Here is a 23,615-nt window from a genome sequence, read left to right as displayed (position 1 = left end):
TTTGTCCCAACTAAGTAGAGCAGAGAAAATCCTCACAATGGCTGAATTGGATTGGTGCCTTGCAGTGACTGAAAACACACTGCAGAGTTTGGTGCAACTGGGCGAGCCAAGGCTGATTAATTTGATTTTTCCAAGATGAAATTCAGGTAACAATCTCACCTTGTTTTAATTTTGGCATGCACATCCAAGTGTGATTGACACAAAGTTAAAGTTACAAATCTATCTGGAGTCTTTTAGTTGCAGAAGTAAAGACAGGAAGCTATGGCACCTGACATGGAGGGCACTAGATGGGAAACTGTAGGCTTTGATCAGCATTTATCTGGCATAGCAGTGTCAGGCTGCTTGGACTAGCTCAAGCTGATTAGGAAATAAGGAACACCTGACTGTTTTCAGGGTACATTTTGAAAATTTGTGTGCATGTTGTTTTCAGGGTTTCCCTGAGAAGATCTGAAGTGAGAATGCTGAAGAGAGTCACTGCACATTTTGTGAGACGTGGGATTTCAACATTTCAAAACAGATTGAGTAAAAATGGTAAGTGCATCCATTTGAGATCACTAAAATTTATAGAAAGTGTACATCATACACATTATCATGATGTCATGAAAAAAGGCGTACATTGTTCATAGTTGGCTGTCATACATACTGGCTGTCACAGTTGACCATGACCCTTTTCCTAGACGGACTCTTCAGAGTTCATCCATCAGTGTCACAGGCACTGGCAGAAAACAGACCAGTGGTCGCACTAGAGAGCACTATCATCACACATGGCATGCCCTACCCTCACAACCTGAGGTACCCTCAATTACTTTACTTAATAGCCAATCTTAATGTGCCTACAAACTGTAACACTAGAGACAAGCTTTCCTGTAACTATTTTGTGCAGCACAGCAAAGGAGGTAGAGGCCATAGTTCGTGCTGAGGGAGCCACTCCAGCCACAGTAGGACTGATTCAGGGAAAGGTGCATGTGGGCCTGTCATCAGAGGAGCTGGAGCACCTAGCCTGCAGCAAGACATCTCTCAAAGTGTCCCGCCGTGATCTGCCCTATGCCATCAGTAAAGTAAGACAGCAACACATTAATCCAAAACCCAGTAAATCTCTTTGTAAAATGACTGTCTTGATGCTCACACTAGTCTTTTCCACCTTGATTAACTGAATTGGTTGTGCTACTGTTTGAGTGTTGTCCTCCTTTGTATACGGACTTTGGCATATGTGTTCTTTTCTCAGGGTATATCTGGGGGAACCACAGTGTCAGGTACCATGATAGCCGCACACAGAGCTGGCATCCCTGTCTTTGTCACAGGGGGCATTGGAGGAGTACACAGAGATGGGGAGAACAGTAAGCTGAGTCTGACTAGCAGTTTAACTTATTATTCTACTGTAGTGATTATTTGAAGCCCTAACATTGGTCTCTATTGAATAAATCATTGTTCTTCCAGGTCTGGATATCAGTGCAGATTTGACAGAGCTGGGCAGGACTCCTATTGCTGTTGTCTCTGCTGGAGTCAAATCTATTCTGGACATTGGACGCACCCTGGAGTTCCTTGTAAGAGTGATGGATTATTTTTGACAATAGTGTAGTTATGTTGGCAAATCTTCCTGTATTTGGTATTAGTCTGCACTTTAGTAAGCTAAACATTTTTAATCCATCTTTATGGGTGACTTTCATTAAAACTGCAGTTGCAGTGGTAACTTTTCCTGCGGTACATCCTTTATCAGGAGACGCAGGGTGTCTGTGTAGCTACCTATGGAATGTCAAAGAATTTCCCAGCATTCTTCTCTCCACAAAGTGGATTCACCTCCCCGTACCATGTCTGCAACCCTGAGGAGGCTGCAGAGCTGATTGGTATATTAACACTTTCACATATTGATTGTCTCCTTGAGATTTAACACACCTATGTCAAGATGTGGTACATTACACAACATAACTTTTAGATCTTGGCAAATAATACAGCTGGTGGAGAGAATGTTTATGTGTCTGTTTTATACCTTTCAGCGGGCGTTCTGTCGCTGGGTCTCCAGAGTGGCGTCCTGTTAGCTGTGCCCATCCCAGAGGAACATGCCACAGCAGGCCAGCACATAGAGGAGGCAATACAGACTGCTGTGGCAGAGGCCAGGTAGGGACGGTTTCTGTTAGGCCCAACACGTGACATTGGTTTTGGGGGCCTGTAATCCGCACTTATGTTCTTTTATCAACAGCTATTGCCTTTCTTTGATATAATAGCTCAGGTGACATAATTTCTGTCTTGAGTTCCTGCATGATCACAGTAAAATTATGAAATTAACTCAAGTGGAACATTCACCTGCCCAAGAAAAATATCCCTTCTTTTTTTTCTCCCCTTTCTGGTTTACTCAGTGCAAAAGGTATCAAAGGAAGAGATGTGACACCATTCATTCTTCAAAAAGTCAATGAGTTGACTAAAGGAAAGTCCCTGCAAGCTAGTATCCTTCTCATGATCTCAATTAATGAGAAGTCACACCAGAGACCTTGATCTTATCAGCTTCTCACATCCTGGAAAAAAAGCAAAAAAAAAACTGGCATGCGGTGAGGAGAGAGTGACAATGACAATGTTAAAACCTGATGTCCTCTCAAGTACACTATTGATGATCATTGAACTGTTACAACTCAACTGATTGTCCTTAACCTGCTTTATTTAAAGACACAGCACTCATTCATAATAACGCTATGGTAGGCAGTCAGATTGCCTGTGCCCTGTCAAAACAAATGAATAAGAGAAATATGAGAGGCACCATTCATCATCTTGGAAATCATCCCTCAGAATCACAGTCAAGTACTGTGAGTATTCATAACACTTTTGATGGTTTTGTTTTTAAGTGTGGGGAGAGCACAATATAATTCCAATCATGCCATTCTGTCACAGGTTGTCATAGGGGGAGTTAATGTGGATTTTATTGCTAAAGGAAAAACAGAGAAGCTTGTAGTAAGTTTTCATCCACAACAACTCATATAAGCCTTGTTATTAGGAACTGTAAGAACACTTTTCATTGCTTTGTTTTGTTTGATTTTCCGCAGTTCGGACAGACAAATCCAGGAAGTGTCTGTCAGTCATTTGGTGGCGTAGGACGAAACATTGCTGGTTAGTTTTGATCTGGTTATGTGTGTGAGAAGTTGAATCTGGTTGTTTTACATTAATTCTCATGGTAATGTTTTCCATCAAGACTCTCTGAGTCGATTAGGCCACAGACCCCTGTTCATCTCTGCCATTGGAACAGACTCTCACAGTGATGCAGTGTTGAACCACTGTAAACACATAGTATGTGAGCAGAGGACAAGTTTCCTTATCATTACACATAATTTAAATCCATTTTACTCAGATATTTAGTTGTTAAATTGTTGCCTGTTTCTTATTTCTGGAAGAACACAAGTGGTGTAGCCAGGCTTGAGGAGCAAAGGACAGCAACTTACTGTGCTGTTATCACTGAAAGTGGGGAACTGAGTCTTGGATTGGGTGATATGGACATTCATGAGCAAATCACAGAGCAGTATGTAAGTAGTGTTACTGACCAAAGTATCATTTTTAGCCAGGCTTGCCAAGGCTCTATGTTTGGATAGTTTTCTGTCTCACAGGTATTTTCACCACTGCTCTATTTGATACCGTTGGATGTCTTCCCTACAGGTGTCCCAGTTTGAGAAACAGCTTTCATCAGCCTGTCTTGTGTGCCTTGATGGAAACATCCCTGTATCTACCATTGACTATGTTTGTTCCATTGCCAAAAAGTATGCAATCAATGGTAAGCATGAGGAACTGGTCAACAAATGCTCATGAACAGAGGCTTCTGATTTTGATGCTGTGTCATCAATGTCTGTCACAGTTTGGTACGAGCCAACTGATTCTGATAAGGCTTCTAAGCCTTTCTTGTCTGAGGCATGGAAGTCCCTGTCCTACTTATCCCCAAACTTGGCAGAGTTGTGCACCATGAACAAAAACCTGGGCATCCCAACACCTGAAGGTAGACAGTAGGCCACTCTGACAAAGAGTTTTTATGTTTCAGCTTCCCTAAGAAGATTCTGTTCCCTCACTCACTTGCTCACTCACTTCTACACACACCCACACATATACACTCACACTCACTCTCATTTACACCAATTCACTCATGATTCTTGTGAGAAATGTACTCACTGTACAGTTGAGCATGGTTACATTAATGAGGATGTGATTTTGTTTTGCGGGGTGGCAGTACTGCCAAGCTCTCTGAAGGACGTGCTGAGCTGTGCCATGGCTCTCTCACGCCCCCTGCTGGAATATGTTCACTGTCTGGTGGTGACCCTTGGGGCTAAGGGAGTGTTAGTGTGTGGGGAGTATGACGCTGGCTCGGTCAACCTGAAGCCAAGACAACAAAAGAGGGTAAGAATGACCTCCACTCATGATGATAACACTGATGATGATGTTACAGTAATAATGATGTTTACTGCGCCTGCTTTTGCAGAGGGGTCAGCTATGTGCTCTCTACTACCCGGCTCTGACTGTGACAACAGAGGAGACCATGAATGTCTCAGGAGCAGGAGATAGGTGATCAAAATGCCCCTAATTGCCCTTGATTTCCTCTCTATTTTTATTATTTCAAATTCCTTTTTCTAAATTTCTCTGCAACAATTTTGTCCCCTCTTCATTACCCAGAGGTCTGGGCGATATGGTCATGATGGTATTGTAGGGATGAGTATTGGTGCTTTCATCAAGATATTTACACATAAGAGATTATTAAAAAAAACAATCATGTAGATATGATGACCAAGCAGATAGAGAAAGATAAAAGAGCAGCTATAACACTCTAATAAGTTCAGACAATGTAATCTCTTCACTGTGTTGCAGCTTTTCAAACAAGGACAAGACAACACTTACATCAGATCATGATATTAATATATCTAAAATCCTAAACAATATGTTGTCTAATATCACAGTGTTGATATAACATTGATATATCACCCAGCCCTAATTGTCCATGCCCTCCTGCTCTCTCTCTCTCTCTCTCTCTCTCTCTCTCTCTCTCTCTCAGTTTCATACACACACACACACACATACACACACACACACACACACACACAAAAGGCACTCATCCCTACTGTGTCCTCAGTCTGGCAGGTGGAATGATGGCTGGGATTCTCCAGGGTCTGGATACTGACAGTTGTGTTCACATGGGGCTCCTGGCAGCACGGTTGTCCCTGGCATCACCGCACCCCATTTCCCCATTTCTTACCTTGGACTCTGTAGACCCCAATAAGGTCCAGACTCAATCCTGGACTAAGCCTAGCTTCATGTGGATGGAATAAAAATGCTGTCGACTGAACTTTTTTCAAGAGCTATGTGGAAATCTAGGTTATTACACATCAGTCATTTGATTATATTTTCAATCTTTTCAGTATTTGTAATGTTTCTTGTGAAACTGTTGTGTAACACAGCAAATGAGTCAATGAATGTAAGATGATAACACCTTTTCAGAACGTAACACATTGGCAAGACAATAAAATGTTAAATACCATGAAGGGTTGTTCACTCTGTAGGCACAGGGCTGGGCGATATGGACAAAATTAAATATCACGATATGTGTAACCAAATATCTCCATATTGGTATTGTTACGATATTGTAGAGATGACCATTGGTGTTTTCATAAGATATTTAAACACAAGAGATTTTTTTAATAAACAATCTTTAGTAATGTGGATATAATGACTGAGCAGGTAGATACAAATAACATAACACAACAGTGTGTGTGTATGTGTATGTATGAGTTTGTTTGTTGTTTAAATGTTGTTATATTCTACATACATGTCAGTCGCCACAGAATCACCGAAAACTTCAACTCCCATGAAGCATCGGACATTTGCGCAGCCTCAGTCGCACGGAATACTTGCCCCATTCCCTCCTCCCTATTTTAATGCTAGCTAAGATGGTGGTTTGAGAGCGTAAACTGTCTACAATACCAAGACAAGAAAGGGGCGAAACATCCATATAGCCTTTTTAATTATCGAAAAACAGTACACCTACAGTTACCTTAAGTATCTATTTATAGAAATTTTGACATTTCAGATACATTGGCTTGCAGTCCCCGCCCAATTTGGTGTGACTCCCTTGGACTGGAATCCTTAGCTAAAAACGGACAGGGTAAGTAACGCTAACGCTAGCCAAAATGCTAGCTGGGTTAGCAAGCTTTTAATCTCTTGTAGTAAATCAAAGGGAGAGATGCCTATGACGATTTTGCAGACAGACACAATAGTGCCGTCAAGATGTTCAGATTCCTGTCCAGTTAACCTTATGTCGCGAGACCAATGTCAGGGTTTAAACTGTGATGTTCAATAGCTCGCATGCTAACAACTTTCAAGTTAGCATTAGCTTGTACAGGCCGCAACGTAAGCTTGGCTCCAAAAACCTTGTAGATTTTGATAATAATGTAGCTTGTTAGCTGTGCTAATGCTAACTTTAGCACAAGCAAGCTGTCACTTAAGTACTGAGGATAAATCGTGTGTCACGCTGCTGTTCCGTGTTATATTAACTATCTGCCATTAATATTTTGTTTCGTGTATTAGTTTATTTTCATGATTTATGTAGAGTTGCTCCTGGATACTTGACCGGCTTCTTTCACTAGCTCGCAGCTAATGTTAGCTTAGTCAACTAACATCTGTCATAAGGTACGATCCAAAAGACAGAGCAGCTAAAGTTACCACGGGTAAAGTCGTACACGACTTTACCAGTCAGCTGACATTTGGCAGTAATGCTTTGGTGGAGATGCGGAGCTCTTGCTCGTTTTAGTTTATTAGCAAATGGTGGCTTATGGTTTATGTTAAATGGTTATTTTCTCGTTATCGTTTCATTCGGCGTTATACGTTTGGCTTGTCACAAATGAGACCTGTCATGGAGTTTGTTTTCTGGGTGACCAGTGGCTGGCTCTGGCGTTTGTCATATAGAAACCAGGTTGTCATCGAATTGCTGGTAGCAGATGTTTCCAGTTTTAGTCAACATAGTGTGTGCCTGCCAGCTTATCCGTCAATGTTAAGACTGACATTATTAAAGTGTGACGAACCTTTGAGTGATGATCGTTAACCACAACATCCTCATTACTGGTTAGTTGTCATTTCTGACTGTGTTTTGCACCAGTGATCTGTTTTCTCACCTGATGTATTTCCCCTTCCACAGAATAGGTGAAATACTGCATAGATGTTTATTTTTATAGTAGTTTCAGTGGGCTGTTCAGTATGGCATGGTGACCTTGATGATGTGAATTAAATTTCAGTTGCTCTGCCATTCTGCCCCCAAAACAGATAGCGAAAAAGAGATATTTAATCAGTGATAACTGTTCTGTGATCCAAATGTCATATTAAACATACATATGTTTTCCCAGCTTTGTGCTCTGTGACCAGCTTCAACACCTACCCTTGCCGTGCCATAGGATGTCCCACAGCCCTGAGATGAAGGACGACCCCATGGAGTGCCCCCTGTGCATGGAGCCGCTGGAGATTGATGACGTCAACTTCTTCCCCTGCACCTGCGGCTACCAGATATGCCGCTTCTGCTGGCATCGCATCCGCACAGACGAAAATGGCCTCTGCCCCGCCTGCAGAAAGGTGAGGAAAGAGTAGTTCAACATGACTTCAGAGATGTAGCTCAGAACTGCAGATTTACCAGTTGTCTTGCCAGTGTCTTGTGAACTAAAGATCTCTGTCACCCACTTTAGAAGTTTACAAAATTTGTTTTAATATTATAGTTAGTATTAAAATTTGTCATTTTATTCAAGTAGGTGTATCTTAAATCGTGACTCTAAATTCATTGTGAGTTCACTCTGTGTGCAGCCGTACCCAGAGGACCCTGCTGTGTACAAGCCCCTGTCACAGGAGGAGATCCAAAGGATAAAGAATGAGAAGAAGCAGAAGCAGAATGAGAAGAAGCAGAAAGTGACGGAAAACCGTAAGCATTTGGCTAGTGTCCGAGTGGTCCAGCGAAACCTGGTGTTTGTGGTGGGACTGTCACAACGGCTCGCCGACCCCGAGGTGAGTACCTTGTCATCACTAGCAACCTCATTTGTCCTCCTTTGATAGTAGGATGTAAGAAATGCAATGTGTAAAACATCTGTCATTTTGTTTGTTTATGTGAGTGGAGCTTTGGTAAGCAAAATATGTTAGCTGCTTCTTTTATCTTGAGCTTTTCTTACATCCACAGATACAGTGAGGATCAAAACCACTTTGATAGGAAATTGTATGAATGCAGATGTAACAATGTCTTGGTGCCACTGGGGTCTCAAGTATAAAGTGTGTGATGCGCAACCATATCTCAGTTTGTTTATATTTTTTTCTGTGCTGTTCTCACAGGTCCTAAAAAGGCCAGAGTACTTTGGGAAGTTTGGGAAAATTCATAAAGTGGTCATCAACAACAGCACATCTTATGCAGGTTCACAGGTGAGAGGAGGTGACAGTACACCATTATATCATTTTAACACTTAGTTTATGGTTTTTGTGTGTTTATTTTTGCCTTTTGGTTCTGCAGGGGCCTAGTGCCAGCGCTTACGTCACTTACATCCGCTCTGAAGATGCTCTTAGAGCAATACAGTGTGTGAACAATGTGGTTGTTGATGGTAGAACACTCAAGGTGAGCATGAACCTACAATGACGCAGGCTCAGTTTCTATTTATACTTTGCTATCAGTGTCCATTGTCAGTGTGGTTGTTGTTTTATTTGTAATATGGCCAATTTATAACTTTCCCCTATCCCTTCCCTTCAATGTATAATAGTAGGACTTGCTGGAGTGGAGCAGCAAGTCCCTGGAAATTAATTTTGACAGCTATTTGCACATTATGTTAGAGTTTTTCCATTGATCTTTTGGCCTTGTCTTTTCATTACAGGCTTCTTTAGGCACAACAAAATACTGCAGTTACTTCCTCAAAAGTATGCAGTGTCCCAAGCCAGATTGTATGTATCTACATGAGCTGGGAGACGAAGCAGCTAGCTTTACTAAAGAGGAGATGCAGGTAATATATTCAGATCCTTTTTCTTAAAATATGAATGAATAGCTGCTCTATTTATATTAGTCACTATTCAAGTGACATGATGATGTCTATTGTTGTGTCATTTGTCTTTAGGCGGGAAAACACCAGGAGTATGAGCAGAAACTTCTCCAAGACCTCTATAAAATGAACCCCAGCTTTCTACAACCTCCAGCATGTGGAATAGAGAAGTCAAAGAGTAAATCCAACTCTGCACAGAGGTAGTCTTCTTATTGTTTTAGGTTGCTGCCCTCATTACTTTCACTGGGCAACCCAATGGAAGTGGGATTAGGTGATGCTTGATATTTTTTCTCTGTTATGTAACAGAACCAACAATGGCAATGGTAAAGACGGGTGGCCAACGCTGTCAGGGCATAACAAACTGGCCAATGGGCTCTCAGAGGACCGCAAGTCCCCTCCGCTGCTAGACTGCTATCTAGACCAAGAAGTTATTACTTCAGATGGGCTGGATACAGAGCTGGGTCCAGGCCAGAGCACTGCCCTGTCGCCCTTCTCATCTAACTGTGACAGTAACAGGTAATGTACATACCTGGGCAAAGTGTTGTAAAGGAGAAGTATTTTATTTTTAAAGATACATATGTGATATCATTTATTGTTCTTGTCCCTTCTCGTGTAATGAGCATTTTTCATATATGTATGTTAGGGCCGCATGATATGTTGTTTCACTGTTGACACCGCATTGTGTGCATGTGCAGTAGTCACATTGCAGGACACACAATGTCTAGTAAAGAAAATTAAGCCAAGCACATCATGCTACAACTTTTTTGCTGCTTGATAAAAAAGGAAAACTCACAAGGTTCTCATTTTCCATGACTAACCTACAAGAAAAGTCCATCATTTTGTCTGATTTAAGGGTTCTCAGATACACAAAGTTTGATCAGTTCACTGTGTGCTCTGGTGAAGGGGTGGACTTGATCAGTTTATCAAACAACCAAAGCCCTGCTAATCACCGACCACCACCTGAAAACGAGCACTTCCTATTTTGGTTGTTTTCATAGGAGCACATAGTGAACTGACCACTGTGTATGCATAGCCTGCGTCTCACCTGCCTGTGAACATGCATGAGACACAGCTCCTGACACAGTTGACACTTGGATGCTGGAGGAAGGTGTACAGTAATGCAAAGCTGCTTTTGAGTGTGTTTATTCCTGTTGTCACTTCATCCTGGTGCCGGTTAAAACTTAAAAGGTTACTATTACAGGGCTTCTCCATGTTCTAACAAAAAAAAAAATGTTTAACACACACAAAACTTGGAGTATCCAGTTCTATCTGTACTTACATCTTGCCAGCATATAGATAAAGCTGTTTGTTGCTGGAGTTCAAGTTTTTTACCATCCGTAGTCGCACTACAGCCCTGTTTATCATCCACCATGCAGATTAAGTATACATTTGAACAAAACAGCAACACAGAAGTTCCTTTGTAAAGTTTATTAAGACACATATGTTGTTTTCCCCCAAATACCTCTCCACCTGTTCTCTCTCCACTTGTATATGCCAGTGTCACAGTCGAATACGTGGAAACCTTATTTCTGGAGAGATGGAAGAGGGCTGAACAAAGTACCCAAATGATGAAAATTATGATTGTTTATTGTATATCTGTACATGGTGCACTACAGGTGAAATGTCCAGTATTTTTTTATTTCTTATATATGGTAGGGAAAAAAATGTTGCAATATCAGTTTTTTCCTATATCATGCAGCTCTTGTGTGTGTGTGTATAAATGTGTATGTGTGTTTATGTTTAATTGCATTTTCTCTTTGTCTCGGTCTAGTCCCAGTGACAAACCCTCAGAATCAATGAGTATGGTGAATGGAGAGACTTTACAGCAGGTAAAAACACATAACACATTTTTGATCGTTGCTCAATGAAGCCATGCTTGAGTCAGGACATTTTCACAATTGTTTCTTCCTCTCCTCACCATCTAGATACCCAACAGTGACTCCCCCTCCCCTCCCCCGGGCTTAACCAAGCCTAGCCTGGTGGTGCCCATCAGCGTGTCAGACCTCACAGCCCGCTCACCCTTTGAGGGCGCGGCGGCAGAGTCCCAGTCGCTCTTTTCAGACAACAGTAACTTCAGACATCCTAACCCTCTCCCCGCCGGTTTGCCGCCCTTCCCCAGCTCCCCCCGCAGCGGCACCGACTGGCCCATGACCCCCGAACCACAGAGCCTCTTCACATCAGGTGACCATTCACATTGGAAATGTGTTTGAAGTCTATGTTATGTCCTAATTGTTCAGCTGTTTGTGGTTGGTGAACTGCGGCTCTCCAGAGGGTTTCTTTCTCTTGTCAAACAGGCTAAATTGTTGATTTTTATTCTGGCTACACAGGATTTTTTTTTCATGCATTTCATGGCCATTATCCTTGTGCTCCTTACTGTTGTTGTTTTTGTTTTGTTTTTTGTAATCGTGATGGCTTATGGTTTATTCTACTGTTGAACCCACTGAATTGCTCAGATAAGAAAATCACAACAAAATGCTGAAAACTTAAGTATAACTTAACTTAAATGTGCTGTAAACTTAAACGTTGTGTTTCCTTCTCCAGACACAATACCAGTGTCTTCTTCAACAGACTGGCAGGCCGCCTTTGGCTTTGGCTCATCCACTAAACAGCAGGATGATGACCTGGGCTTTGACCCTTTCGACGTCACCCGCAAAGCCTTGGCCGATCTGATAGAGAAGGAGCTATCGGTGCAGGATCAGAGCCCTTTGTCCCCCGGGCCCCTGCCTCATGGGAACCACCATGGCCCAAGCCTGCTGCCCCCCAACCCCGGCGCCTCCCACCATTTCCCCAGCGGCCCACCGCGCCTTTCCCAGCTCCACCACAGAGCCATCTACAGCTCCTACAGTTTCCCCGGCAGTCAAAACAGTCAGGCCAGTCAGCAACAGCCAGCCGCCAGACACCCCTGGATGGGCGTCCCCACACGCAATAACCTCACACACTTGAACCACTCAGCCAGTGCTGCCTCACACAGTAATTTCCTGGACCTGAATCTGCCCCCTCAGCACAACACAGGACTGGGCGGGATCCCCATCTCAGGTACCAGCCTGCTGGCTCACTCTGTCAATATCCTGCGTCCCATGGAAGTAATTCATGTTAAAGCATGTTTTCTGTAATGACATGACAAAGTATTGGATGTCAAAACATTTGTGGCTTGCCACTTAGCATAGTGATACTTGTTTTGATTAGCTGTTATTGACCTTGCAGGGAACAACAAATGATTTTGAAATGCAGTTCTCTGCTTGGCCACAAGTGGGTGACAAAACACCTGAGAAACTGACCAGTCTGTTTCTCTTTCTTTTCCTACAGAAAACAGTGGCTCTATAGACGGCTTAAATGTGAAAGAATGGCAGGATGGCCTGAGAGCTCTCCTGCCCAACATTAATATCAACTTTGGGGGCCTCCCAAACTCCTCTTCCTCCTCATCATCCTCCTCCTCCAACAGTGTTAACCACATTGGCGGGCCAGCGGGCATCTCTCACAGCCTTAGCTGGGATGGGACGGCCAGTTGGATGGACCCTGCTATTATCACAGGTAGAGTGTTTGGACTCTCCTCAGAATTTCCCAACATCTTCCAAAATGGCTTCATCATTGAAGGATTGAAGTGATGCTTTCAGTAACAGGCTGCATATGGTCAGCCTAGAAAAGTCTTTACATTGTTTATGCATTATTTTGTCTCAATCTGATGAAGAAAATTTAAAATACTTTATTTTAGCTTTACAAGTAAATACTATCCAAATGTTGGTCAAACCAATCGCAGATTGTTTTGTTTCAGAAAAAATGAAGGAAAAAACCCCACCTTATCTAGCTTATCACATGTCTGTTAATCATTTGTTCTAGAGAGGATCATATACAGTATTTGATATATAAACTGATTTTGACAGTATATTTAGTGTTAAAACATATCTTTTCATTCTCAACATCAAAATAGTTTCTTTTGGTCATGAAAATTAAGGTAACATTTATGAACACGTCCTGGAAAAGACATTGAAAACCATTGTTTGAAAGTGTATGAACTCTGAATAAGAAGATGTCTCATTCACCCATCTCTGTTTTCTCTTCCCCCCTCAGGCATCCCCGCCTCAGCAGGCAGCAGTTTAGATTGTCTCCAGGACGACAACCCACCACACTGGCTCAAGTCCCTGCAGGCACTTACAGAAATGGACGGCCCAGCCAGCTCAGCAGTGCCCACTCCCCAGCCCCTCCACAGTGGCCTCCTCGATGCCCACCTCCCCCTTCACCACAGAGCCGCCGGCGGCTGGGCTCCCTACCTGCCCCCTCCCACAGCCAACCCCGCCAGCCAGTTCCACTCCCCTCCCCCAGGCTTCCAGACAGCCTTCAGACCCCCGGGCCAGCCCGCCACAGAGCTGCTACAGAGTGCCGCTGTGGACCGCCACTGAACACAGACTACAGCAGACACCCATCCATTCCCACTACCACCTTATACCCACTCATCCTGTACCCACCTCCCCCCCCCAACGCAATACACACCAATCTGCAGAATATGAAAATTATTAACAAAATAACAAACATGCTTTCTTCTTTTTTCTCTTCCTCCTTCCTTTTTGTCTACTCCGAAGGCCTATTTGTTTTTTGTTTTTTGTTTGTGGCACATAAGTTATCAGTACCCTACGTCTGCTACCATCACCACTCCTTAGACCTAGTTCTGGGCGTAAGGTTGAAATGTTGGGGATGATATAGCTTACTGTTAAGAGCACAACAACAGTATAGCAGGAGTGCCCAGTGGTGACACGAGTTAACTCCACAAACTGCGAAGAAACAAATTAGCTTAAGTGAGGTCTTTTAAATAACTAATGATTAAGCATGAACAAAATGTATGTTTGAAAGTTGAAGTCACGATTACTTTTGAGGAATGAAGCAAGCTGTGAATCTGCTCTTGAAGCTTTGCCCCAAAGACCCTCATCCTCCCCACTATAACAGGAGACTGTGAAACGGTTAACCCTCGCAGCTAAGCCCTGATGGTTGTGAAAAAAAGGCGAGGTGAGAGAGAGAAAAAGTTGGCACTTTGCTTTTCGGGAAAGGTTTTTTTAAAAACAAAAAAAAGAGAGAGAGGGAAAAAAAGCTGAGAATTGGTAAAAGAGTGAATGCAGATGACAGGGGAGTTGAGGGCACAGGCTATGCATGGGCTTCCTGTTAGGCAGGGACACAAATGGCCTGCCTGAGAGGCCACTTTGCCCACATTCCCTTAAGCAGAGGCCTCTTGGTGGCCTGTTCTGCTTGAGGGAAAATTTTGCTGAACCTCTGTATCAGAGGGTAGAGCACTGCCTAACTGAGGGGAGCCAGGGCTTTAGGAAATCGTGGCACACATCCTGAGCACTAGGGTTAGAGTGATACTCACAGTGCCACTGTGTGGCACCTACAGTAGCTAGCCCTAACATGGACAGCCACCAGTAGATAGAAAATGACTAGATGGGCGAGGATGTGGCGAATATACTCGAGACAATACTAATGAGGGTAGCAATAGGGTTAACAAGCTTCCCTTTGTTGAACCCGCGAGGGCTTAAACGAGGCCTTAAAATGAACAGAGAGAAAGGAGCTTGAGTGATTGGAAGGGAAATCTAGCACCATGGTTGCTGAAAAATATGCACCTATTGAGAAAAACTGAAATAATGTATGTGACTTCGGCAACTGTATGTGAGTGTGCGTCACAAAGGAAGGTGCTGCAAGGCAACACAAAGTACTGTAGTAGTGATTTAAAGAGCTTTCAGCCTTTGGGAATTGAGAACGACCTCTCCAACCACAGCCTTTTCATTTTGAAGTCTTAATTCTGATCCGTGTTCTCTCTGTCTCTCTCTTTCTCTCTCTTACCCCCCGCTGTCCCCTATTAAACAGTATTCACAAGATGAATGAACTCAACCAGGAGGAACCAACACAAAAGACATAACAATGGGTTTTAACGTGATGTTGAGAAAAACATTTGAGGCGTTTAAAGGAACTGAACTGTCCTCTGCAGGTCTGGAAAAATGAACCTTAAATAAAACTGAAAACTCAGTACTGGTGTTAAGTTTCTTTTTTTCCACTCCTCTTGTGTTTCCATCACCCTTATTTTAACTATAAATATTTTCACATAAAAGCACCATAGATAACCATAAAACTATCAGTAAAGTTCTTTAATGCTCAGCTGCCTATTTCCTTTTCCTCCACTAGGGGGCAGATGACCTCCCTACCTTTCAGTGAGGAAGCTCTGCAGTCAAACTGTAGTACACACAAGGTTATAGAGAATGGTACCCTGCCACTACAGTTTTTCAGAGCATACAATCTGCCTTGTTATGCCCTTGAACAGTTTCCATAGTTGTACCTATTTGTCAAGCAGGCTCACATATCAAATGCTTATTCAGAGAAGAATGTCATGTCATTTTTTCATGCATTATGCTTGTAGCATATTAATCTATTGGTATAGAGTGTCTTGATACTGGCTGATGTGAGTGCAGCACGTGTGCATTACCTAACCCTCCAGCTTGCAGCTCCGCTCCCTGTTCCAGGCCAATGCAGCAGTCCGTACCTGCAGCGGGAGATGCTTTTGTGTCCTGTAGAACTTCCTGATAGACAGAGGGGAGCAGAGACAGGGCTCCTCTGGTAGCATCACTACTTTGAGGCTTGAAATAAACCACTCACATCTGAATTAGGAGCTCCCCTTACACATTTTCCCCATCAGTTTGCTTTATGTGAGTCTGACGACTTGACTCATGTAAGGAAGTCCTGTATCAGCTTGACAGTTTATTTTTTTGGCACTTAATTTGGATGTTTCAGTGTTGTTCTTGGTATGTGCAGCACAAAATAGGAGACCAACCCACTGCTACCCCTGCCAGTGGTCATCTGGGTGTAACACACACCCCCAGGGTCCTATAAGGCAGGAGTCCAGCTCGGTGTGACCAGAGTTGGGTTCACACTGCCCTCCGCTTCCAACTCCAAGTCCACTGCTCAGGTGCTGAGGAGGCATTAGAGAAAGGTGAGTGTGCAAATAATGCAGACAGGCAGCAGATACTCAGGCAGTGACAATGAGTCAGCAGCAACATGGGGGGAAAGCTCTGCTGAGAGTGTTCTTGGACCAACACGCACCCACAGTGCACACACACACACACACATAAGGCTTCAACAGGGACCAGGGAGATATTTTTGACAGTATACACCTGACATGTAGGAAAAAATGAGAATATAGAAATATAGAAATAGAGGTGTTAACAACTCCAATATTTGGGCTAGAGAGTCTTTTTTGCCTCTGGATCAATTTATAGGGAAGACTGGCAAAGAATTTGCCAAAAAGCTTGCTGGCCTTAATCGTTAAGTGCTCTGTGACAGACAGTATTGCCTAAAACAAATGATTAGTTTATTGATTTACTTGCTTTGCTGAAACTGCATATTCATGCTCATTACCATATGGACTCATGCTGTGTGAACAAAAGACAGATGGAGGGAGGACAGGGGAGTGGGGATGAGTGATGGACCAAGAGAGGGCAGCAGTAGTTTATAGCAATAAATTAGCTGAAGTGTAAGTGCTATATGTTTTACAGACCCGGGCCAAATTGTTCTTATTTAACCCAACTTGAGTATCAGGTTTTGGATTTTAATGAAGTGAACATAGCAAACTGCCTTTCACGTGCTTTGGGTAAATTTCTGGCAGAAAACCCATCCATTTTGGCATTTGGCCAAGCTAAAACAAAACACAGAGTGTTTTCAAGTGCCATTTGACCCAGGACTGATGTTACATCAGGACAAACAGATAAGCCCTGTTTTTTTTTTTTTTTTTTTTTTGCTGCATCACAGAGCTGTCTTCTCAGGGAGTTGAAGAGCAGTCTCTTCTTAAACTGCTGAAATCTTGCTTTCCTCAAGGACTGCAGCTACAGAGCAGCATGTGGAGAGGGCACATGTGCTGCAGTGGCTGCCTCCTGAGTGAGCTGTCCTTCACAAACTTTACGGAGGGGAGAGCTCAATCATTTGTATTGATGTTTTTCTTCAGCTCACCTGAACTCAAAGTTTTCATGTGTTGAGTATGTTTTGTGTGTGGCCTTGAAACATGTTAAAATCCTCCAGTATAACTGCATTGCATTTATATACATACATACACACACACACACACACACACACACACACATATATACTGGCCGTGGTCTCACTGCCTGCAAGAGAAACCTGTTGGGACTGCTCTCAGCAAAAAGCACTCTCTCCATTTGTCAGCCTTTGACAGGCTATATCACTAGTGGAGACATTGGTCCTCTCTGCAAAGCTGCCTGCACTGCAAAAAATGTCCATAAGTTCATATCATAACAACATTTACTCTTATATTAAGGCTGAAAATAAGTCAAATACATACTTTTTTTTTTTTTTTTTAAAGGGGGGGATACATTTCTATTACATGTGACAAATAAAATTAAACAAATAAATGATGTAAGCAAAAAATTAAATTAAATTAAATTAAATTAAATTAAATTAAATTAAATTAAATTAAATTAAATTAAATTAAATTATAACGTGCGTGTTTTTTTTTTCCAGTGGGGTGACACAATTACCTGTTTCCAGTACAGTTTAGTTGTTTGTTTGTTTGTATGGAGGTAGTGTCAGTTTCTTGAGACAAAGCAAGAACATGCCTTCAAATCACTTCATTCGAAAATATATCTTCAAATAAGTTGACTGATATTGCAAACTCGTGACATTATTTCACATTAATGGCACATTTTGTTCTCTTGTTTACAAAAACAATTTTTTCATGTAACACTCTACTCTAGATTAAAAGACTTATTAAACATGGTTATTTCTTGCAGTGTGCACAATTCTCAACTGACCCACACAAGCCTTTACTGTAAATCCCACTAGCAGTCCAGTTAATGTGCCCTGGCGAGGAAAACTGGCATGCTGCTCCATCATCATATAATATGTAATGGCTCTATAGTGTCTGTATGTAGCACAACATGGATGCTTGTTTATGGCCAGAGTTTGTGCCCTCTCTCTATTAAAAGGAGACAAACATGAGCTGATTATTGTTGTTTACTATTTGGACTGTTTCCTTGGTAGTCATGATGACTGCTGTCCATGAGTCAGCCTATCCCTCTGAGTCATCAATATTTAACCTGAACATCAAAATGGAAGTGAGACTGATGTGTACATCTAAACGCCCCAAGCCACAACAAGAGATATTCTTAGCAAGATTTAGACCAATATCTGTCTCCAAAAGCGCCCCAATGCAGAGGTTTTCCTACATAACTATGAGAGCTAATACCAGATCAATATTGTGGCGGGGTGGAGGAGAGACCTTAGATGAATGACTTTCACACTGTGGGTGAGACAGAGAGTGCAGCTGATGAGACTGAGCTGTGAGGGTGGGTCTGCTGGCAGAGGAGGCTTGGTCCAGTGACTGGATCTATAACATTTAAAGGATTATTGCCTTTCCCACTGGTGAGTTATCTGTTATTTAAAAACCCCAATACCGAGAACTGCACATGCTTTGCAGTCCTTGCACACTTTTACGCACCCTTCACAGCACTGCAGTGACCTTTGCCGGTGGCTTACACTCCTCGCTGCATCGGTCAGTGAGTACAAAGGATTCAAGGATTACTCAGCACAGCCCTCGTGCACGTGGCGTTACCCTTTGTGGTTTTGTGTTTGCCAGCCTCCTCGAGCGCCATGCAGTGATGTAACTGAAGCGGGAAGGTCACATAACCGGGGTTGGTTGACGTTAAGTTTTGAATTTTCTGCCCAGACTGAGCACGCTGACGCTGCATGCTGAACAGGAGGAGTGTGTAAGCTGAGACTGGCATCGCCTGATATCACAAGGACAAGTATCCAGACTGCAATTTGATACAGCTCTGATGGCTGGATAGTTGGATGGCTGGAAAAGATGTCGATAATAACGAGTCATTTAATCTCATGTTAACATAACTTACATCCTTAAAGGCCACCTCCAGTGACCTCATGACCTCAGTTATTGTCTGTAATGAACCTTTTTCAAAGTAGCCATTTTGATGTGAAGTAGCAGGGTAAACACAGATGTTTAAATAACAGTAATTAAGATTCCACTCCATTCAAACTTTATTAATATCATCAATAACACCTTGTGTTTATATTGCTATTTTATGTCAGAATGGCTGCAGTGAAAAACACCTATTAAATGTTACTCCCATTTTACCAGGTCAGCCAATGCTTTACTTGCAAGGCGTGGCTGGAATCACTCGAAGGGGCTGTTTACACCTGCTGCACAGGTGAGACTCATTTTGATTGAGCATGTCATTGGTGGAGATAATCATACATCACTGAACTATTTAAGGAAGAGAATTAAAATCACTGAAGGGGGGCATTAAATTTAAAATTAGTAGAGTGAGATAATTCCTCTCAATCCAGGGCAATTTCACGTCACATCTCTAGAAACCGAGGAGATCCCTGTGTTAGTATCAAGAAATGACACTTGATTCAAGAAAATCTTTAAGACAAGTTTGTTGACATCGGGCAGGTGAATGGATCGATCCATTTATGGGTGGATAGATTAATCAATCTGTGGGTAGATAGAGGAGTGATGCTTTGATGGATGGATGGTATATATACAGACAAATGGATGCCTGTTGTGTCGGTGTCCTCTGCTGTATTACTAATGCATTATTCCATTAACACAGTGGGATGATAGGAGACGGTGTTACATAACTGATGTTTGCACTGCAACTGCACGTGTCACTGTGATGGAGTGGATAAAGTGACATGAAGAAAGATGAATACGTAGTCCATTCCCTGCAGTCCTGCCCCATGTCTCACTGCTCCGGCACCCCTCCACTCACACCCTTCCTTTCAGTCCTTGGCTCATATTTTCTTTGATGTAAGGCTGTCAGAGGCCTGAGGTAAAGAGGTACATTTAACTGGCCTGAGTTTCACAAAGACCATTTGTGGACTTCCACAAGGACGAGGAAATTATGGACGTGCCCTTAATTATTAAACAAGTGTGTCAGCAGCCCGGCCTGATGGAGGTAGGCTAATGCAAAGAGGAAGTGGGCCAGAGAGAGCGCCTTGGGGATGGGGGGTATGAGGGAGGTTTGTAGGCTTAGGCCTGAGGGTGGGGTGGCATTACACCCAACAGCTATGTCTCAAGCATGGACGATCCAATATTGCTGTCCAAGCTGTTTTGCACGTTGTTAACACTGAGAACCTCTACACTGCTGTTAGAGCAGGACTGTGCACAGACGTTGTTAAAACCGGGGTCTCAATGATTTGGTACACAGCAATAAAGCTGCAAAGAACCACCCAGTAGCCGTTTTTAGAATAGCCTGCACCAGAGGACACTTGTGATTTGATACAGAGTAATTATATGATACTGTGCATGAACAGCTGATTGGGCCACGATGAAAAGGCCCTTGAGAAACTTTTTGAATGACGTCAACAGGAATGGCATGGCATTTTTGTGCAAAAGGGATATGGGGTGAGTGTCTGTCTTCAAAGAAATCGATCGGGAATATCAAGTGAGCCAGAGGCCTGACTCAGGAAAATCAGCCATCCTGTGTGTGTGTCCGTGCGTGTGTGTGTGTGAGTGAGTGAGAGAGAGAGAGGGAAAGACAGAGGAAGCAAGCACATGCAGCCACAGTATGCTTGCAGTCCAACACAGCTGTCAGCACTGCACTTCTTGGTAGAAGCACATTTGCCTAACAGCTGTCAGACGCCTCTTCATTCAAGGAGACACGTCCAGGCAGTGGAGAGATAGAGAGGAGGGAGGTGATGAACTCGATAGAGGCTTGCTGCACCACTGACCGAAAGTCCCTCAATTAGTCCAGCAGACGGATGGGGGATTACCAAGGCAGTGGCTTCAACCACACTTTCAATTAAATGTTCTCCATTTGCATGGGAAGGCACACAGCTGGGTGCATGTGTTGATCCTGCCCTCCCAGTACACATCAACCACTGAACAAGATGTTAAAATCCAAAGGGCTGTATTTAACCTCCTAAACTCCGCCATGGGTTTATCATTCTAAATACATGCTTTGTTGGAGCCCACAGAGCTTTATTTTAAATTCCAGTGCAGATCCTTAATGCAAAGATTCTAGTGCAGATTGTAGATCAAACCCAAAATCAAAGTTTCAGGGGTTAAGCTGCTTCCTATAGCCTTGAGAAAGAGATATCTTTGTGGAGTCACTGTTTGTTAGCCATTGCTGGACACCCATCTGCTCTGTCAGTGTGTGCAGTGAAGGTGAGTGAGCGAGACACACACACACACACACACACACACACAGCGACAAAGAGAGAGAGCTGACAAAAGCAGGCATGACGGCCTTTACTGAGGCAGTGATATGAGCGAGGTGTTATTCTAAATGGTGTTGTGTGCTATTAAAGTAAAGTGGAGCTTTGTAGTCAGTCAGAGCCAAGAGTAGAAGTGAGAGAGAGAGAGAGAGAGAGAGGGAGAGAGAGAGAGAGAGAGAGAGAGAGAGAGAGAGAGAGAGAGGGAAAGAGAGAGAATGAAGGGGGTGGAGAAAAAAGAGGGAGAGAGAGACAAAGACAGCGGGAGAGAGTGAGAAAGAGCACGAGAGAGCAGGAACAGTGGGACCAGCGCCAGCTCACCCCACCCTTGTAGCTGCCTGCAGATTGAAAAGTGCTGCATTTCCTGAGGGCAGTGCAGAGGACATGGAAAAGGAGGCTCACTTCTGTTCAGGTTGCCACATCCCAAACACAGGGCAGGGATACAGGAATACGTGCACAGGGAGCTCAAAGCAGGCAGAGAGACAGACAGATAAAGCCAAGGGAGACAGGCAGACAGAGGGAAAGACAGATGGGCTGCAGCATTCGGCGTGATGTCTCTGTTGACCGACGTCCTCCACAGCGTGGCTCCATAGCATCAGAGGACAGCAGGCAGAACGAATCATTTTTAGATCCCAAAACCTGTCGTCACTGGATTTCCCATGGACATATCTAAGATTAGTTGTCTTTTTTAATGACTACTGTGTGTTAGGGCTACTGAGTTGCAGGAGCTGCACCCAACATTATATGACCTTGCAATTATGAGTTGCCATCTGACATGTCAGTCAAAATGAATTAATCAAATTATAAACTCTACAAGCAAAGACCGTTGAGCATGTTTTTACAGAAGGCAGACAGAATCATGTTGACATTCTAGATGTGAATACTTACTCAGAATCTCTGAGCACAAATATAATTTTATTATTATAAGTTCAGTGATTGCACAGCGCCACAGAATTTGGTTAACACATTAGTCAATACTGGAAGAAGTGGAGGGTAGCTATTCAGGCCTCGGAGGTGTGTAACAATCCCTAGGGAATGACAGAGACAAGAATGTATCTCTTGGGATAAGGGATTAGTGTGGAACCATTACCTTAGTTCCATGAATCACTGCTAATGGCTTCAGAGCGGGTATAGCCCAGTGCTAAGACACATTTAGATTGAGACCTTCACTTCTGTAACACCATGCATTGCAGCACATTAGCACAGTGCAGGGGGTTGTGACAGAAACACCTGATAACCAGAAACTTTAACTTTAGGTTGCTTAGGTGGTCTGTTGGGTGAATAAGAACAGATTTTGTGTGATTTTCCAATCCTATACAGGCCCACATTCTGTTCATAAATGGTTTTAAGAGGGATTCAGGGAGTGGTGCAAGTTATCTCAATGCCTGAACAAAAATGGGCAAGGTCAAAATTGTGCTGTGATGTTAAAATTGCTGCAAAGTTTGTATCGATTATTTAGCAAAGTGAAAAAAAAAAAATGTTTGCAACGGTGAGAGGAACTAAGGCAATAACTGACAAGTCTAGAATAAGGGTCTTCAGATTACATTGAAAGGTCACAGCTGGACAGAAGCCCAGCCTGAAACTTGAAGCCAACAATGCCGATCGGCATACAGACGTGTTCTGACTCCCCAACCCACACCCAAATGAACGTACACCACCAGATCCTTAAAAATTTATTGAAGTTAATGTAAGATGAACTCATAGGTGATATAAGAAAAAATAAATAAATACCCTTGCATAGATCACAGACCATGCCTTTGTCATCATGTGACAAAATGAACACATTGTAGCATAATCCTTGGTAAACACAACATGAAGGATGATGGCTGGATAATAACTCATCAGAGAGTTTGGTATGCTTGTGGATGAAAAGAAGAGCAGGAGTTCAATAGTCCTTTTGTGTTTCTGAGCTGCTCCAAAGTGAGCCAGCTTCCCTACTAGTGCACTTGGTCAAATGTGCAATCTTGACAGAAAGACAAACTCAATCAATCAGTCCCATTTTTTTGCCGTTATATTACAATCTCAAACAAGATCTTTTCATCAATGGTTGCCTTTCATCACAAGGCTGACTGCAGGGAGGCTTGTGGTGAGTGAGGTACACAATATCCCAACATTTGAATCTGTTCAGTGCCGCCACAGCAGGCAGAAATCAGTCCATCTGCGTTGCAAACTCTTGTCCAAACCTTTAGCAAACAAGAATAGCCTTAAAACCAATATTGTATAGAGGAGGCTGTGTGGCACAGGCCCTGTTTATACATCATAGGCATGTTTCCCACAATCCAGTATCACTACAGTCTAGACCGAGACAAGAGACTTGTACAAATGGACAATCTCCTTGGAAAGACCAGTTCAGTCCTAGGATAGGGATAACTTATGAGAAAC

General features: G+C 43.0%; 2 protein-coding genes across 3 annotated transcripts; both read left to right on the top strand.

The window, feature by feature from the left end:
• The first annotated feature begins 23 nt into the window (after positions 1 to 23).
• LOC115360557 (pseudouridine-metabolizing bifunctional protein C1861.05) lies at positions 24 to 5,497 on the top strand. The gene is made up of 19 exons (XM_030053533.1): positions 24 to 146; positions 431 to 531; positions 678 to 792; positions 884 to 1,058; positions 1,226 to 1,337; positions 1,438 to 1,544; positions 1,718 to 1,844; positions 1,995 to 2,115; positions 2,355 to 2,440; positions 2,659 to 2,795; positions 2,881 to 2,940; positions 3,033 to 3,096; positions 3,179 to 3,273; positions 3,378 to 3,506; positions 3,637 to 3,751; positions 3,833 to 3,970; positions 4,199 to 4,365; positions 4,448 to 4,530; positions 5,093 to 5,497. The coding sequence occupies exons 1-19, from the start codon at positions 136 to 138 to the stop codon at positions 5,286 to 5,288; spliced, it is 2,139 nt and encodes a 712-aa protein (XP_029909393.1). The 5' UTR covers positions 24 to 135; the 3' UTR covers positions 5,289 to 5,497.
• A 392-nt stretch (positions 5,498 to 5,889) lies between these two features.
• Positions 5,890 to 15,020, top strand: cnot4a (CCR4-NOT transcription complex, subunit 4a). Of its 2 annotated transcripts, none has more exons than XM_030053750.1 (13): positions 5,890 to 6,121; positions 7,404 to 7,578; positions 7,804 to 8,001; positions 8,320 to 8,406; positions 8,495 to 8,596; positions 8,850 to 8,975; positions 9,087 to 9,211; positions 9,318 to 9,527; positions 10,783 to 10,840; positions 10,937 to 11,192; positions 11,553 to 12,047; positions 12,318 to 12,542; positions 13,080 to 15,020. In XM_030053750.1, the coding sequence occupies exons 2-13, from the start codon at positions 7,405 to 7,407 to the stop codon at positions 13,406 to 13,408; spliced, it is 2,385 nt and encodes a 794-aa protein (XP_029909610.1). In that variant the 5' UTR covers positions 5,890 to 6,121; position 7,404; the 3' UTR covers positions 13,409 to 15,020. The 2 variants fall into 2 exon arrangements, with proteins under 2 accessions (XP_029909610.1, XP_029909609.1); XM_030053749.1 differs by having other exon boundaries at positions 5,891 to 6,121; positions 7,356 to 7,578.
• Positions 15,021 to 23,615: the final 8,595 nt, after the last annotated feature.

Source organism: Myripristis murdjan, chromosome 6 (genome assembly GCF_902150065.1).
Source record: "Myripristis murdjan chromosome 6, fMyrMur1.1, whole genome shotgun sequence".
In the NCBI taxonomy this organism is placed as follows: domain Eukaryota; kingdom Metazoa; phylum Chordata; class Actinopteri; order Holocentriformes; family Holocentridae; genus Myripristis; species Myripristis murdjan.
Note: the sequence above shows the minus strand (reverse complement) of the source record. Positions and strands in the feature narration are given on the sequence as shown.

What these genes read in the sequence shown, in the direction of transcription:
- LOC115360557 (XM_030053533.1), top strand. An exon ending in GACGCACCCTGGAGTTCCTT is followed by an intron (nt 1,545 to 1,717) that starts GTAAGAGTGATG and finishes ATCCTTTATCAG; the next exon opens with GAGACGCAGGGTGTCTGTGT. An exon ending in AGGAAAGTCCCTGCAAGCTA is followed by an intron (nt 2,441 to 2,658) that starts GTATCCTTCTCA and finishes CTTTATTTAAAG; the next exon opens with ACACAGCACTCATTCATAAT.
- cnot4a (XM_030053750.1), top strand. Translation starts at nt 7,405, where the DNA reads ATGTCCCACAGCCCTGAGATGAAGGACGACCCCATGGAGTGCCCCCTG. An exon ending in AAATCCAACTCTGCACAGAG is followed by an intron (nt 9,212 to 9,317) that starts GTAGTCTTCTTA and finishes GTTATGTAACAG; the next exon opens with AACCAACAATGGCAATGGTA. An exon ending in GGACCCTGCTATTATCACAG is followed by an intron (nt 12,543 to 13,079) that starts GTAGAGTGTTTG and finishes TTCCCCCCTCAG; the next exon opens with GCATCCCCGCCTCAGCAGGC.